The 15,799-nt window shown below is 52.7% G+C and overlaps 1 protein-coding gene across 4 annotated transcripts in view; it reads left to right on the top strand.

Moving 5' to 3' along the window:
* Positions 1-1,834: 1,834 nt before the first annotated feature.
* The window catches only part of INPP5A (inositol polyphosphate-5-phosphatase A), a 181,664-nt gene continuing 167,699 nt past the window's right edge, over positions 1,835-15,799 (top strand). For all 4 annotated transcript variants that reach the window (XM_059476954.1, XM_059476949.1, XM_059476950.1 and 1 more), the window contains exon 1: positions 1,835-1,990. In XM_059476954.1, coding sequence (XP_059332937.1) covers positions 1,916-1,990 — 75 coding nt within the window. In that variant the 5' untranslated portion in view covers positions 1,835-1,915. The remainder of the gene's footprint in view (positions 1,991-15,799) is intronic.

Below are 15,799 nucleotides of genomic sequence, written 5' to 3'. Positions count from 1 at the left end.
TCTGCGCAGAAGGTGAAGGGCTCAGCCTCACAGCCTCCAGCCCGGGCTGGTGGGACACCGCTCTGCTCGTGTGCAGCTGCGATGCTCTCACTCTGCAGAGCTGCCTGCGCCACTTGGCACAGTCCCTGCACATCGCAGCGGCGATTGCTCGCTGCGTTATTCTCATTCTACTTTCCTGTTCTTGAGCACTGCCAAACTTTTCACCTGGATGCCACAGGGCCCGGGATGCCTCTCCAGCTGGTGTAACCTGACACGGCTCCCTCCAGCACACCCTGCCTTTGATGTAATCGCTGCCGGCCGAACGCTGCAAGACTGCGCCAAAAACACAACAGCAGCAAAAGTTCCTTCCCCGATTTATTTTCTTTTCCCCTGTCTGTGGATATATCACGGTACACCAGGGTGGTGTATTGGATCAGCTCACTTTCGACAGCTCTGATAGCTGCATCCATGTAAGATCACTGTATCTACAGTTCAACTTAATGCAGTTGTCTCAGGAGCTGCCCAAAACCCTGCAGCAGACTTTCTAGAGAAGTCCAGCACTGTTCTCTGTTTCTGCATGGCATCTATCTGTGTGCCACAGGTCACTGAATGTCAGCAAGTATCCCATGGATGAAGCAGAATTCCAGAATTTCAATATCCTTTTCATTTAACTGTATATTTAATTTGCACCTTCTGGCAAGGAAGGCCGGTGCTCCGGATCTGGCAGGGCGTTTGCCATTCCAGCCGCATCCCGGCCCGATAGTTTGCCACAGAGGAGCCTGGAGAGGATTGTCCCCTCAGCCCGGCGTCACCCGCGCCCTGCCCAGGCTGCCCAGCTCGGGCGCCGGGCTCCGCGCCGTGTGTCCCTGTCCCCGAGCAGCGAGACACGGGCCGCGCCGGGGATGTGTCACGCACAGCAGCCGTGACTGATCTGTCACTTCTCGGGTTCCTTTGGCAAAGTTACCGGGCAGGTTTGTTCCGCCGCGGGGGCTGCCGTGAGCTGCGGAGGGCTCTGGGGCACCCGCGGGCTCCGCACGGACCGCAGCCCTCGGCGGGGTGCGCGCTCCCGGGGCGAGCGGCGGGATGCTCCTCCAGCATCACCCACCAGCTCGCCGGCCCCTCGCGACAGAGCCTATCGCGACACGCGCCGGGCCCCTCCGGGACCGGTACCGCATCCCGCGAGCCGCGCTCGGGCGGTGCCACCGCCGGGGCCAACAACGGCTCATCTCATTCCGTCCCCGGGGACAGACCCCGGTTGCCGAAGGGGCCGCCGGGCCGGGGGAGCCGCTCCCCAGGGGAGGCAGCGCCCGCCCCGCCGCGTTCCGAGCCCCGGTACCGGGCGGGCGGCCCCGCTGCGCGCAGGTGGGGCGGCACCGGCCCCGCCCGCTCCCCGGGGAGCCGCCCCCGCCGAGTCCCCCCGGGCCGCGCTCTCCGCCGCGGGCCCCGCCGGGCGTGCGCGCGTCCGCCGCGGGTGGCGTTGCCCTTTTAAGAGCGGCGCGAGGCGGCGGTGACGTCGCGCGCGCAGAGCGCTAGCCCGGCGCGCCCGCCCGCCCGCACAGCCGGGAGCGGCGGCGGCGGCACCGCGGAGCGCCCGGACCCGCCCCGGCCACCGGCACCGGCCCCGCCGAGCCCCGCACGGCCCGCGCCGCACCGCGCCGCGCCGCACAGCCCCGCCGGCACCGCCGCCCTGCCATGCGCCGCGGCCCGGCGCCAGCCTCCGCCGGCGGGAGCCGTCCCGGCAGCAGCAGCAGCAGCGCGGCGGCGGGCGAGCGCTGAGCCGCGGCCCCGCAGGGCGCGGATGTTCGCGGGCTGCCCGCGCCGGGAGCTCTCGCTGCGCTGACGGGGCGGGCCCGGCGCCCCGCTCGCCGCAGCGCCCCGCGCCCGCCCCCGGGCTCCCCGCAGCGCCGCCGCTCCCGGCCGCGCTTCCGCCCGCGCCATGGCGGGGAAGGCGGCCGCGGCCGGCGCCGGGGTGCTCCTGGTCACCGCCAACGTCGGGTCTCTCTTCGACGACGTAAGTACCGCGGGCACCGGGGCGAGCGGGGGTTCGCGGGCCGCCGGTCGCTGCGCCGCCCGCCCCCCGCGCTGCCGCTGCCGGCCCGAGCGCGGGTGCCGGCGGCGCTGGGGGCCCGTCCGGCCGAGCCCCGGCGCCTCCCGGGCTGGGACGGCTCTGCCGAAGCGCGGGGCGGCGGCGCGGCCGCGGAGCGCCGGGGGAAGGGGGCGCCGCTGCCGCGTCCCCGTGCCCGGGCTGGTCCCGTGTGGCACCGCCCGCAGCGCCCGGGGCCCTCCGGGGCGCGGCAGAGACCCCGAAGCGCCTTGCCCGCCTCCGGGCGCCCTTCCCCGGCCGCCGGGCACAGTGGGGCACCAAAATGCAGCGTAATTTCTGCTCGGCGTGGTGACAGGGCAGAGCTCCGGAACGCTTCTCATCCCTGCCGATAAGGCGAGAGCCGCAGCTGGCACGGGCGAGCAGGGCGAGGAACGCTCGGTTCCGCTCGGTTCGGTGCGTGAGTGAAGGCAGATGCTGATGACCATCGCTGGGCTCCCGCACCCCGGGCGCTGCTGAGAGCCGCTGGAGCCGGTAGCAAAGCCCGTCTGTGCCCGAGCAGTGCGGACACGTCCCACAGAGCGAGGGGAGCACTCCCGGAGCTTTGCTCGTTATAAAGTAATACACCCTGGCAGAGAATTGGGTCCAGGCTCGCGCTGTGTGTTGTTCTTGCTGTGTGTTAGGAGGGGCTTTGCTCTAAGCCTGATGCACAGAGCCCCGAGGTGCCCTAACCCAGGGAGTTTTTTTGTCCGGTCTTCAAAGTCCACTTAGCTTTTTCGTCACTTTAAAGGCTTTTCTGGCGTTCAGACTTTGATTGTAACTGCTGTAGTCAAAGGATGCAGTTCACCTTTTCTTCAATTTAAGTAGACTTTTACTGTTATCACCACAGTTGATTTTACACTTAGGCGTGCCGCTTCGTATTAAAATAACGTTGTGAAATGTTCATTTCATAGTGATTGCCGTGGCTGTGGCCTTGGGCATACGCGGCCTCTGTGTGTGAGTGATGCTGGTGTGTTCAGCAGGTGGTTCCTGCCTTTTTCCTCCCCCGTGGCTGGAGCCGAGGGGTGACCCCTCTGTGCACTGTCCATGAGCGCTGTCACTCGCCGTGCTCCGGGGCCGTGTCCCCGCAGGCTCCCCGGCTGTCAGACCCAGCCCTTTCGTGCCCGTCCCGGTGGGTGCTGGGGCGCGCTCGCTGGGCGATGTTCGCTGTACCGGGGGAACACGCTCCAGCTCTAGCCAGCTGCTGCCTTGCCGTCAGCAACCGAGCTTTCTGCAGCAGCGAAACCAGCCTTGTTTGGATCGGTTCCACTGCAGGGTGGGACATGCAAAGACTGCTCTGAACGCCTGTGGTTGTGGTCCTGGTGTGTGGCTGTTGGGGTTGGGACTGCTGGCTGCCTGCCGGGCTTCTGGAGTTACATTAGTGCAGTTTGGGTGCAGGAAAGGTGACATGAGCTGGGTTTGGGGGCTTGGCTCTTGAGTTGTGTGTGGGAGCTGTCAGTGGCTGCTCCTGCTTGCTGGGCCCTTCCCGTGCAGTTGAGGAATATGTTCCTCTGCTGTGACCTGGAATGGTTTCAGTCCTGAACAAGGACTTGCTTTGATGGACTGTGCCAGAGCTGGGCTGGAAAACCACTTCCCATTCCTTTAACTCATGTTTTCTATTTCTGATTTCAGTGGGTGAAATGTATTTTAATTTAACGTTGCACTCTTAGTGAGATGTAGCCTGAGCTCCAGGCTGGGTAACAGCGTGTGCTGTCACAGGGCAGTGCAGGGGTGCTGGAGATGGGGTGGCCAGGCTGGGCACCCTGCAGTCACCCACTCCTGTGGCCCTGTGCTGGGCTCCCATCTGCGGTGGCCAGAGCCCTCTGGGGAGGCGTTATTCCCTCTTGGGAGTGTTATTCCCGTGGGGCTCCGGGGCAGGTGCCCATGCATGTGCGAGGCTGCCGGGGCAGGCTGGGTCTGGGCAGGGGGCTCTGGTGCTGGGGGGGTCTCCTGCTCCCTCCCACCCAGCAAACCCAGATGGCTCTGACAGGGCTGCCCTGTCTCCCTGTGGTTTGCACTTCAGGTGTGTTTTGTGTGAGCACTGTTTGCTTGTGTGTGCAAATGCTCTTGAGATCAGCATTTCATAGCTCAAAATACCTTTGGTAGGCAGGTTGGCCTGGGTGGGACAGTCTCTCCTAGATCAGGAAAAGCTGACCTGCCTGTACTTTTGCAAAGAGGGGAGAATTGCTTTTTTTGCTCTCTGGCTGCCAGAAGCAGGTCAGGATAACATATGAGTTTGCTCCTGCCAGCCATCCCCATCCACTAATTACCTGTTGCAGTGGTGACCTGGGAGCTCATGAATAAACATGGCAAAGTGAAGAGGGACTGAGCTGGGTTCATTTCATTCCTCTAGCAGTTTTGCTGCTTCATTGAAAATATTAATGGAATATTAGGTTTTTAAATATTCTTCCAAGTTACATGAACATGTGCATTTCATGAATATGAATGTGTATAATTTTTGGTACCTTTGTGTTTAGTTAAGCATTTAATGCTTTTCTTGCTGTAGAATAATTTCCTGGCTTTATCACAGTATACCCAGTAACAAAAGATGGAGTTCACACTACCCGTGAGTCACTCTTTCTCTTTTCCCCCTCCTCAGATGCCCCTGCCTATGGCAGGGGATGCAATTAGATGATCTTTAAAAGTCCCTCCCTACCCAAACCTGTGATCCCATCCTCTCTTTCCCTGATTCCTTGCTTCCTTTGCTTCCTCTGTCTGCACTGACAAAATTTCACATGTACCTTGCAGTGAGCTGAGTGCTGTGGTGGGCACAGAATCCATTTGCCTGGCCCTGCTTTTGCTGTACAGGGGTTTAATTTGTGCCCTGTGGTGTTTTCCAATCTGGTGCATCCCCTTCACTCTGTTCAGGTGCTCCTAACAGCTCAGTGCCGCTTTTGCTGCGGCAGACCCTGCCCAGGGCTGTGGGGAGAGCTGCCCTCAGCCCAGGGGCTGTGGCTGCTTCTGCTGCAGGGGCAGCTGCACCCCTCTGCAGTGGAGCTGCGGCTGCCCCAGGAGTTTGTGTGTGCTGTGTGTTTGCCTGGTGCAGGCACAAACGCTGGAGAACCACCTTGGTGCTCACACCTGAGATCATCTCGTGCTCCGGGTCAGTCTCAGGTGACTGTGACCATCTGCGTTAGTTTTCCATCGCAAACTGTCTCCACACAATTAAACAGACATTAAGTCTCTCCATGCAGGCCTTTAGGGAAAGGATTTCCAAGATGCCCAGCAGACTTAGCTGTACAGGTTCTGACATTTCTCCCCAGGTTGGAAAATAGTTCATTTGTTCCAGTTGTCTTTGGAATTGCAGTGTATGAGCCTAAATCAGGTCAGAGCTTGCCAAACCCTTCCATCTTCATGCACTGGATGTATGTAATCCTTAAATTCTAAGGACAGGTTTAGTCAGAATAGATGTGCAATGATGACAAGGTAGGTAAAAATTAACCAGAACATGTTATTTTATTAGCTTAAAAGAGAAGGAGGGAAGAAGCGTGCCAGGGAATTGCTGAATGGTGCTGATACCCAGAACTCTGAATGACCGACAGCATCACTGCCCTACCTGAGCCCCTGTTCTCTTTGTCTCTGTACAACACTGGCCTTCATGTGACAGTGCCATGGTAGGGCAGTGAGCTCTGACATTCCAAGGTGGCCTTCACCTATCCTCATTGGGTGAATGTGTCCCTTTTTATTAAAGTACACAAAGAGGGCAGGGATGGAACTTCCTGCTTCAAGCCTGTTTGTAGTATTATTACTTATAAATAAACTTATTCTTTAATTCTGAGTATGAACTTGAAGTATTCTTTACTTCTGTTAGAAGCTGAAGTCTATCAATTGAATTTGAAATAGAAATAGTTCCCATAATAATTTTTTTAAGCAGCCTGGCCTTGTGATGGGTGGTGATCACAGTGTAGTCTCTCTTTATCATGTCTGATCCTAATTTTCTGATTCTGAAGCAGTGGGTGTAGGTTTGTTTTGGTATTGGACATCTGTGTATTTAGCTGCTGATAACTATAAAAGGTTTTTTGGCTTTCTTTTTAGTTTTTTTTTTTTTTAGATTTCTTTCCCCAATGAATAATTATTTGAATTTTGTGGAACGTTTCAAATGTTTCAGGATGGGAAATGTATTTGTTTGGTTTTGATTTCTAAATAAGCATTAAGAGCAGCATGTTGCAATTCAAGGCGCCCTCTCTTCAAACCACAGCTGTGAGGTTGAGTGAAAGGTGGAGTTTGATTCATTGTGATTTTTTTAGAAGAAACTTGTTATTCCAGTGTTGACCCCTTAGGGTCGGCAGCGTTGGTGCTAGCTGGTGTGGAAGATGAGACTGGCCCAGCAGGTGAGGGTGATGTTTCTGTGGGAGGCCCCAGTGTAGGAGCATTCCCCAGGTGAGGGTGATGTTTCTGTGGGATGCCCCAGGTGAGGGTGATGTTTCTGTGGGATGCCCCAGGTGAGGGTGATGTTTCTGTGGGAGGCCCCGGTGTGCAGCGTTGCCCAGGTGAGGGTGATGTTTCTGTGGGATGCCCCAGGTGAGGGTGATGTTTCTGTGGGAGGCCCCGGTGTGCAGCGTTGCCCAGGTGAGGGTGATGTTTCTGTGGGAGGCCCCAGGTGAGGGTGATGTTTCTGTGGGATGCCCCGGTGTGCAGCGTTGCCCAGGTGAGGGTGATGTTTCTGTGGGATGCCCCAGGTGAGGGTGATGTTTCTGTGGGAGGCCCCGGTGTGCAGCGTTGCCCAGGTGAGGGTGATGTTTCTGTGGGAGGCCCCGGTGTGCAGCGTTGCCCAGGTGAGCTGGGCTGGCAGGGAGGCGCTGGGGAGCCCGGCGGCTGCTCTGGCCAGGTGAGGGCAGGAGCAGCGGAGCTGAGCAGAGGGAGAGGCTGATGGGGAGGGGGCCTGGCCCTGCCCTGGCTCCGTGCTCCGCGCTGTGCTGCCCAGGCTGGGGGAGCTGTGCCCAGGTGCCTCGGGCAGGGCTGAGCCTGGCACTGAGCACTCTGCTGGCTCACAAGGGCCCCAGACTTGGGGGGTTCTTGTCTTGCTCTCTTGGCTGCAAAACTGGGTGCTCACAGCTCAGACTTGCATTTGAGGGCCATGTACTTTTTGAGCAATAACAAAGAAGGCCAACAGAAAGTATTTTTCAGTGTTCTCTATGATGGGAACTGTAGAAATAAGTAATCTCCAGCTTCCCTTTCTGTGTCTCTACACTGCTTTCTAGTTTCTGATTGTTTTGATGTCTGCTTTCTGGGTTTTTTTTTTTGTTGTGGGAGTGGCCTTGTTAATTTCTTAAATGTTGTTGCTCCTTCTGTTTGTTTGGTTTTCTGTGGCAGCCTCTCAAGTGTTTTTCTTTCAGTTTCTGCCATACTCATGTTTGTTGTATTTCAGGAGGTTATCTTGTTTCACTCTCTTCGAAACTCCCTGTGCAGGAGGTGGAACTTTGAGGTACAGCCCTGGCTTTGGGTGCCCTTTGGATGCTGTGGGAGGGATTTTGGTTGGAAAATCCAGCACTTTTTTCTTTTTAGCAGATAGTTTTACAATTTTCTGAGCAAGAGAGTTTCCATTAAGAGCTGGTACAGTGTCTAACCTTCCTTAAGAAAGATGCTCAGAGGTTTATCTTCTAGACTATCTTTTTTTTCCCTTTTGATTAAGTGTTATGCCTGACAACACGAGCACATGGAACATCAGGAGGTAATAGTGGCAAAGCACATTATAATTACACCTTTCTTTCAATGTAGTTTTATAGCAGTAGAGTTGGCGTTTTGCAGCTTGTCAGGCTTCCACAAATCATCAGTGTATCAATGTGAGGTTCTAAAAGGACTTAGTTCCTATTTTATTTCATATTTGAAAATGAAATTATGCAATGTGGGTAGGATACCATAGGAAGAAAGCTTTACACAGAGGTCTCTGTTTTTTAGCTTGGACAAGCACTAGGGCATGTTTTAAGGGTTTTGTTCCTGTTTCAAAGTTCTCATCATCAATTTTTCTACCACAAAATTTGACTTCAAAGATGCAGAATATGAGTCAAGCCCTCAGATTTTCTGATTTACATAAAAAGCTGATCTGGTTTTTACGTACTATTTCTCTCTTTCCCCTTTTCTATTACTTATTTAGTCATACTGTTTATATATTCTACCCCCATGAATGTGTTTCCTCTTTTTACCTCAGATGCTTTCTGTCCCTTTCTGGTACCGTGTGTACTCACCTCCTTCGGAAAGCTCTTCCCTTACTCCTGGTTTATGATTTGAAGTGAGTCACTCGAAGGAGGAGCGTGTTTGATCTGTATTTTTGTGGGAAGGTGAGCGTGGCTGCCCCGAGCACACTCTCCTCTTCTCTCCAGGTTAAATCCTGTTTAAACCCAGGTGAAACCCAGTTTGCTCTCCACTATGGGCACGCCGTGCCCAGGCATCCCAGTGGGAGGAGGAAATGCAGTGACTGCCCTGCCCTGGAAGGCAAACTGGGTTTAGGTGTGGCTCTGGAAGGTGTCTCTCCCACCACCCTGCAGAAGATCAGCCACTCTGGCCGCCGCTTTGCCTTGTCCTCTGCTCCTAAACTCTTACCTTAAAATGGGGAAAAAAAAGGAAAAAGGCAGCCAGGTGTCACTGCAAGGCAGTTGTGTGCTTTTAGTATGTGGAAGCTCCCCAAATACATCTATGTTAGTGCAGGTTAATACTTTATTTCATATTCTCTAACCATCTTTCACTTTCTTTATGGTGAACAGGAGGTGGTCATGGGAAAACAGGACCTTGTGACTTCAGTGGCTGCTTGAATGGCCTGTCAGAGACCTTTAGCATCCTTTCAGCATCTTTATTACTGAAGTGGCATCTGCACTTGCTGAAATTTCCATGTAAAAATGTTATTTTTCCTAATGTGGAGTAGGTCGCATTAAGCACAATAATCATCATTCTGGGGAAGAGTGAGTATTAAAAGTAAAATGTTACTTTGGCTTCTTTTCTTCCAATGGTGTATAATAGCTACTCAACACTCTTAGCACCACTATCAGTATTAGTACATAATTTTAAAATGTAAATATTTTATTTAATCACTTTAATTTCTAGCACTTTTCCTGTTATTGGCAAAACTTGAAGTTAAAGCACGTTTTGAAGCAAACAAAAGTGTTCATTGTTCTTATATGATATTTGAAGTCAGATATAATTGATGGCTTTCATTAATGTCTTCAAGTTGTTAAGCACTCATCTTCATGAGTCAGTCAGCTGTAACAGATGATATCCTTGAAAGCAGAACATTCAAGCTAAGGAGAGCAATTACCCTGTGGTGTTGTCCCAGGTTTCGTTCCCTGGTGGTAGCTGAGGGTGTGTTGCAGCAGCTCTTGGGTGTGAGTGTCCCTGACAAACAAACCTGGGTGTTTGTTACCTGCAGCAGCCGAGCCCTCTGGGCTGTGCTTCACGGGACCGTGGCTCAGGGTGTGGTTACAGGTGCCAGGGTGCAGCGTGGAGAGCTTTCCTTTCGCTTGTGCTTGTCACTGCAAGGATTTTCCCTTCAGGTTTTGGTTTGTCTGCACTAAAACAGCTTCTGATCTTTTCTTGTGCTGTTTCCCAAGCTGGTGAAAAGCTCTCCTGCCTATATTCCTTGCTTGCTGTCCCTGCCTCTTTTGTCTCTTCTTCTTTTCCCTGGTTTCACCTTGGTTTCCTTTCTAATGCAGTTCACATCCAGAAGCTGTAGTCGGGAGAGGCTTTAATGTCACACGGAATTGCAGCAGAGCCAGAAAGAAGGCAATGGGTGATTTGGGGTTCCTGCCCTGGGCAGAGGCCGGCCAGGGGCTCTGCTCAGCCAGAGCTTTTGGATAACGTGTGGCTAAAGGAGCAGAAATGCTGATCTCTCACACACAAGCTTTTTCCTAAGACAAACACGTGTTTTTGCCTCTGCCTGCTTCCTGCATCCATGCTGGAGGCTGCAGTCAGCTGGCCAGCTCTGGGCCATGTGTGCCCTGGGCTTGCCTGCTCCTTGCAGCTCACTGACAGCTCCAGAACCACTGAGCATGAGGCATTGGCTCATATCCTGCTTGTGCACAGTCTTTGAAAGCCAGAAGGAAAACGTGTTCATTTGGGCTGATTTGCATCTCTTAGACATGCCCAGGGTCAGTCTGGAATGGTGCTGGAATGAGGTGGTTTGGAGGTTTTCCCTTGCAACACAAAATGTCTCCTTAAATTAGGCTCAAATTTGGAGCCCAGGTGTTGGACTGCAGCAGCCAAGGCTGCAGATCACAGCATGGGAGACCAGCAGCCACCACAGTTCAGACAGGGACTGTGTGCCTTTGTTGTGCAGCAACTGCCCTGGACTGTCCAACCCTCAAAACAGCCCGGAGACAGAAATAGCTGCCTTCAGGGCAAAAGGGGTGTTCCAGGAGGAGTGTGGTTAGTGGTGGGAATGCTGGGCTAGGCTCTGGAAATCTGGGCTCAGTTTGCATTCAGGCACGAGCATCCTGTGTGACCCAGAGCAGGTGGCAGCAGGTCCCCGTGCCTGGGACAGGCTGCAGACACGGTGTCTTGGCTCTCCTGGCCAGGAGGGGAGCATTTTGGAAGGATGCTCTGGGGGTTCTGATGTTGAGCTAGAGCAGTGGAGGGCTGTGATGGCAGTGAGCATGGCTCTGCAGCTGGAGCAAACGGGGGGCTGTCAGGGCAGCTGGAGTGTGTGGGCCATGGAAGAGAGCCACAGCAATGGCTTGTTCCTTCAGCTTTAGCTCAGGAAAGGCAGAGGAACACCTGTGTGGGCATGCACCACCCTGGGTTGCTGGAGAAGCTCCCGGCCAAACAAAGGCGCAGATAATCTGAGCTGTGTGAGCCTTCTTTGGCTTGCACGAGCTCAAAGCAAAACCAGCTCTCTAGTTATGGGAGTGAGTAGAAGCAGGGAGAGCTGCTCCGCGTGAGGCTGGCAGACACTGTTGACAGGATGTGGAGCACGTCACCTTCTCTAGAACGTTCACCCTTGGTGCGAGGCCTCGCTGCGGCGCGGGAGCGGCCGATCACAGGCTCTGGGTACCATGGGAACACGCGGGAGCCAAACCTGTTTGTTGTACTTCGCCTGAGGTGGAGCTGCCTCTACATGTTCACTCCTCACTTCCCATTTTCTACTGCATTCTTGAAAAGACATTTTTTTTTAGTTGTCTTGGAATGCTTGAGTGTGTTGGCAAGGCTCTGCATGTTAATGGCTGGGCTCTTTGGAGCACCTCTGTGCGGGGCTGGTGGCACTGTGGGCACTGCAGTGGGTGAACAGTAGAGCCACACAGGCATTGGGAGCATGACCTAATTCTGAATTCTTTCATTAAAGCTTTTAAAGTGATGTGCTGGGAGCTTGTTTTGAAGCTTTTTGTTTTCCTGGTGTGGCAAACTCTAAGAGGCTTTACTAATCCTTTTGGAAAAGCAAAACTAGTTTTCCTGTAGGAACAGCTCAAAATTGTGTGCTGAACTCTGTGTGTCAAGTGAGTATGAAAGGGTACAAAAATCACTTGAAAATCTGTACTCATCAAGTACCATCAGCAAGCATTGGCTCTGTTTTAATTACTTCAGAATTTTTATTTAAGGACAGAATTTGTGCTTTTCTCAGACTCTCTGGGCAGAGAAGATCTTTCTGTGCACGCTTGGGCTGACAGCTGTCATTGGGTCTAGCACTGCAGCAGATTTGCACAAAGAAAGTTCCCTTTGACAAAAGCATTGGCTCTTTGTGTCCCTGACCTGACCATTCAAAATGTTTTTAAAAACCGTCTGTTCAAAGTGCAAGTTTTGATCTACAATTCCTATTGCGCTTTTTATTGGAGGAAGAAATTGAAAAACTGTTTGGGTATTTATTCTATTTATTTTTAACTTCAAATGCTGCCAGGCACATGAAGAAGTCAAGACTGGGTGGGACTGTATGATAGGACCAACCCACGCACTTCAGAGAACTGGATGTGACCCAAAAGTCTTCTGCTGAAACAAGTTTATTTTCATGAACTGGCAATGTTGTTTTTCTGGGCTGGGAGGACAGGCTTGATCCTGGCTCCACTGCTCACCAGACTCTGAGGCCGGTTCTCATTTGTCTTGTGGACAGCCTTTTAGCAAAAAGGAAGAAAACCCTTTTCAGCTAAATATTACTAAATATTAAAGTATTTATTTATGACCATTGTGCACCTTTTACTTATCTCAGAAAAAAAGATCTGTAGTTCCTTTCCCACTTTTTTGTAAATTATATGAATGTTGTGTGTAACTGCTTGTCCTTGTAGGCTGTTAGTATCATTGTAGTGTCACTGAGGTATGTGAACAGAAAGTTGTCTCCCGGGATGGAGGAAGACACAACTGTATCAGCCAGGTGAAGGGAAACATCCTTGATAAGTAGGTGAATTTCAGTGCAAGACTTGCTTGTGGCTCTTAAAAGTAATGAACTTGTGTGAACATTCAGTGTTGTATAATGAAAGCGCACGCACATTAAACAGATAAGGGTAGAAACTGCTGCATTCAGAAGCGTGCAGGAAAGGTCCATAGGGAAATGGCAGAGAGCTGTGGCACCTCCATCGCTGGAGGTACTTGGGAGCCATCTGGACAGGGCCCTGAGCCCTGACTCCTGGGACACTGCTGGAGCAGGGGGTGGACCTCCAAAACTCCAGCACAGTCTATGACTCTGTTGCGAGACATTTTACATTTTTTCCTTGGTTTAATCTTTGTTGCTGATGCCTTTGCCCATTGCCTTCCAGCGCTTGCTAGGGGTGACAGCATACTTCTTTGTCCAACATCTTGTGGCAAATCCTCATTCCCTTTTTATCTGCATTTCTGTTATGGATGTAGACCATTTCCAGATGCTTTGCGGAGTGACTGGTCCAGGAACTGGAACGTGTGCATGCTTTCCTAAAAAAACCATGCATGTCTGTCAGCTTATAAAGCGTCTAAATATTGGGAAAGCTTCCTCAGGCTCTCTTGTTGTGTGGGAACTGGAATCTCCAAGTCAGGCTTGCAGCTCTGACGGGTTTTGTTTGTTTGCTTTTCAGTTGACATTTCAGTAGCAAATAAATACGCTGTTCCCAGTTACTTCAGAAGTGGGAAAGAGCCGGAAGAAGGTTCCAAGTGCCTGGGACCATAAGGGCAGTGGATCCACAGGGTTTACTGGCAGCTAATGTGGTACTTACCCCAAAATGAAGCTGCAGCAGAGGAACGTGCTGGGAAGTGATTCCAAAGCAGAGAAACTGCTATGGTTGTATGTTTCTTTTTTTACCTACTCCTGTGCTTGCAGCATTGCTGGTTTTTACCTGAAGTATGATTGATCTAAACAACTGTGCTGAGGGCTGGGAAAAGACGTAATAGGACAGAAAGTAAAAAGAAAGCATTCCTCTGGATTTACGTTACTGTTCAATCCCCATGTCACGTTCAGCACAGAGACCTGCCGTTTACTTTGGAGTGACTCACCCGGCGCAGCCCGAGCTTCTGCCAGCCCCGTCCGCGGCCCGGGGGCTCGGCAGGACCGGGCTCGCCCGCCGGCCCGGCCGCCTCCCCGGCCGCAGGGCAGGGCCGGAGCCTGCCCGGTGCCGGGAGCTGCAGGCCTGATCCCTCTGAGGTACTTACTGCCTCCCGCTGGCTGTCCCCTCCTGCCCGAGCCGGGAGCTGCAGGCCTGATCCCTCTGAGGTACTTACTGCCTCCCGCTGGCTGTCCCCTCCTGCCCGAGCCGGGAGCTGCAGGCCTAATCCCACTGAGGTACTTACTGCCTCCCGCTGGCTGTCCCCTCCTGCCCGAGCCGAGTGCTCCAGGCCTGATCCCACTGAGGTACTTACTGCCTCCCGCTGGCTGTCCCCTCCTGCCCGAGCCGAGTGCTCCAGGCCTGATCCCACTGAGGTACTTACTGCCTCCCGCTGGCTCGGCGCTCCTGCCCGAGCCGGGAGCTGCAGGCCTGATCCCACTGAGGTACTTACTGCCTCCCGGTGGCTCGGCGCTCCTGCCCGGGGCCGGGCTCTCCCTGCCGGGGTGGCTCTCCCCGCGGGGCCCTCCCCGGGGCTGCGCTCTCCCCTCGGGGCTCTCCCGGGGCCGGAGAGCTCCGCTGGGCGCCGGGCGGCGCAGCCGGGGCTCGCGGGTGGTTCGTGGGCAGCGAGCGGGGACAGTCCCGGCCGAGCAGGGACAGCGCACGGAGCTGGGGCAGGCTCACGGAGCAGGCGGGGCTGGTGGCGGCTCTTGAGGCCGTGGTTATGGGTTATCGGCAGTGTTGTCTCTCCATCTCCCCGTCCCCTCGCCGCCAACAGAAAGCAGCTTTGCAGCCGTGTGAGCTCTTTATTGGAGGAGTCTCTGTCTCACCTGCTGCTCGAGGCGGTGGGCATGGGTTTATCTGTGCAGGGTCGTGTCCTGGAAGTGGAGAGCCCCATCTGTGCCATGCACGACAAACACGCTGCTCGGTTTTGAATGGTTTGTGACTTAGGTTAACCTCTGCAGCAGGATCCAGAAACGGGAACAAGGACTGGAGCAGGAGAGGATGGACAGGGCTCTTATCCAGAATCGCAGCCATCTCCCTGGGATGTCACACAAATACTGAAATATTAATGTGTATCCTGCATAAGAGACAGTTGTTTTTAAAAAGTTTTAAAAAACGGCAAACAAATAAAACCCAGCCAAGAAAAAACCCCAGCGAATCCCCAAACTCCCAAACCCTCAGACAGTTAAAAGTGAATGTTATGTAGCCTCATACTCGGCAGGAAGGTTGTTACTGTTTTTTGTTCCAAATCCAAGAATAAGCCCATGGTGAATCTCAGTTTCAGTGAAAAGCTGGCTTTGCTGAGGCTTCTGGAAATGCTTGGGTCATGTTACCGTGTCCCTTAGAGCTCCTCAGACCTCTTGTTGAGGATTGGAAGGTATGTTAGACAGCACTTTAACTTTGTTTGCATGAAATGTGCACATGCTGTCACCTCCGTGTATCACACTGTCCTAGAGGGACATATTTGCAGCTGCTCAGCTTTTCCAGAAGGTTCAGTAGTATTTCAATTAATTTAAAAATATGAGGTGTTTTCCTGAGATCTTGGCAGAACTGAAATTCTTACTTTGACTTCATAGCACTTCTTCCAAAACCTCTTAATTAAATCCATGAACTTAAAAGCTTTAAGAAAATGGAAGTTCTGATTAAATGGCCATATAAAAAAAGTTGGGAAACTTACATAGTTGTTTGTTAAAGTAGACATTTCCAGTGTTTCTGAAATGTGACATTGACAAAGACCGCTTATTAGACTATTTCATGTGTTCTGTTCCATTTTTCATGCTTTTTCTTGGTGTCTGTGCTTGTAGAGGAAAGGTGCCCACAGCCTTCCAGGGCTGTTTGCTTGATGTTTCAGGGCAGTGTATCCCTTTCTGTTGTGTGCCCAACCTGAGGTACATCACTGTAAGCATAATCCTATGTTCTATAAAATATATGTGGAATTGTGCAAGTGTTTCTTCTGTAGAGTATAAGCAAATCATAATGTGAAAGTACAGTAGGTGGATTTGCCAAAACCCCATCTGGAATTGGGGGATTTACTTAATTTGACTTTTCTGCGTGTCTCTAAGCAATAGCGGTGACTTGCCATGGGAGACAAATGGGTGCTTTTTCCAAATAATTCAAGTAACCATGAATTCAAGTGGCATTTTTCAATGCATTTTGGAAATAGATGTTAGATCTTTGAGAAGAGAGAGTACAAGCTGCATTCTTCCCAAAGCACTCAGTTCAGTGTCTCAGGGCAGATGCAGGTTTGAGTGTTGTGTTTGCAGCTCTGTGTGTCAGGGCAGATGCAGGTTTGAGTGTTGTGTGTGCAGTTCTGTGC

Source organism: Ammospiza nelsoni, chromosome 8 (genome assembly GCF_027579445.1).
Source record: "Ammospiza nelsoni isolate bAmmNel1 chromosome 8, bAmmNel1.pri, whole genome shotgun sequence".
Lineage (NCBI taxonomy): Eukaryota > Metazoa > Chordata > Aves > Passeriformes > Passerellidae > Ammospiza > Ammospiza nelsoni.
This window is presented reverse-complemented; position numbering and strand designations above follow the sequence as displayed.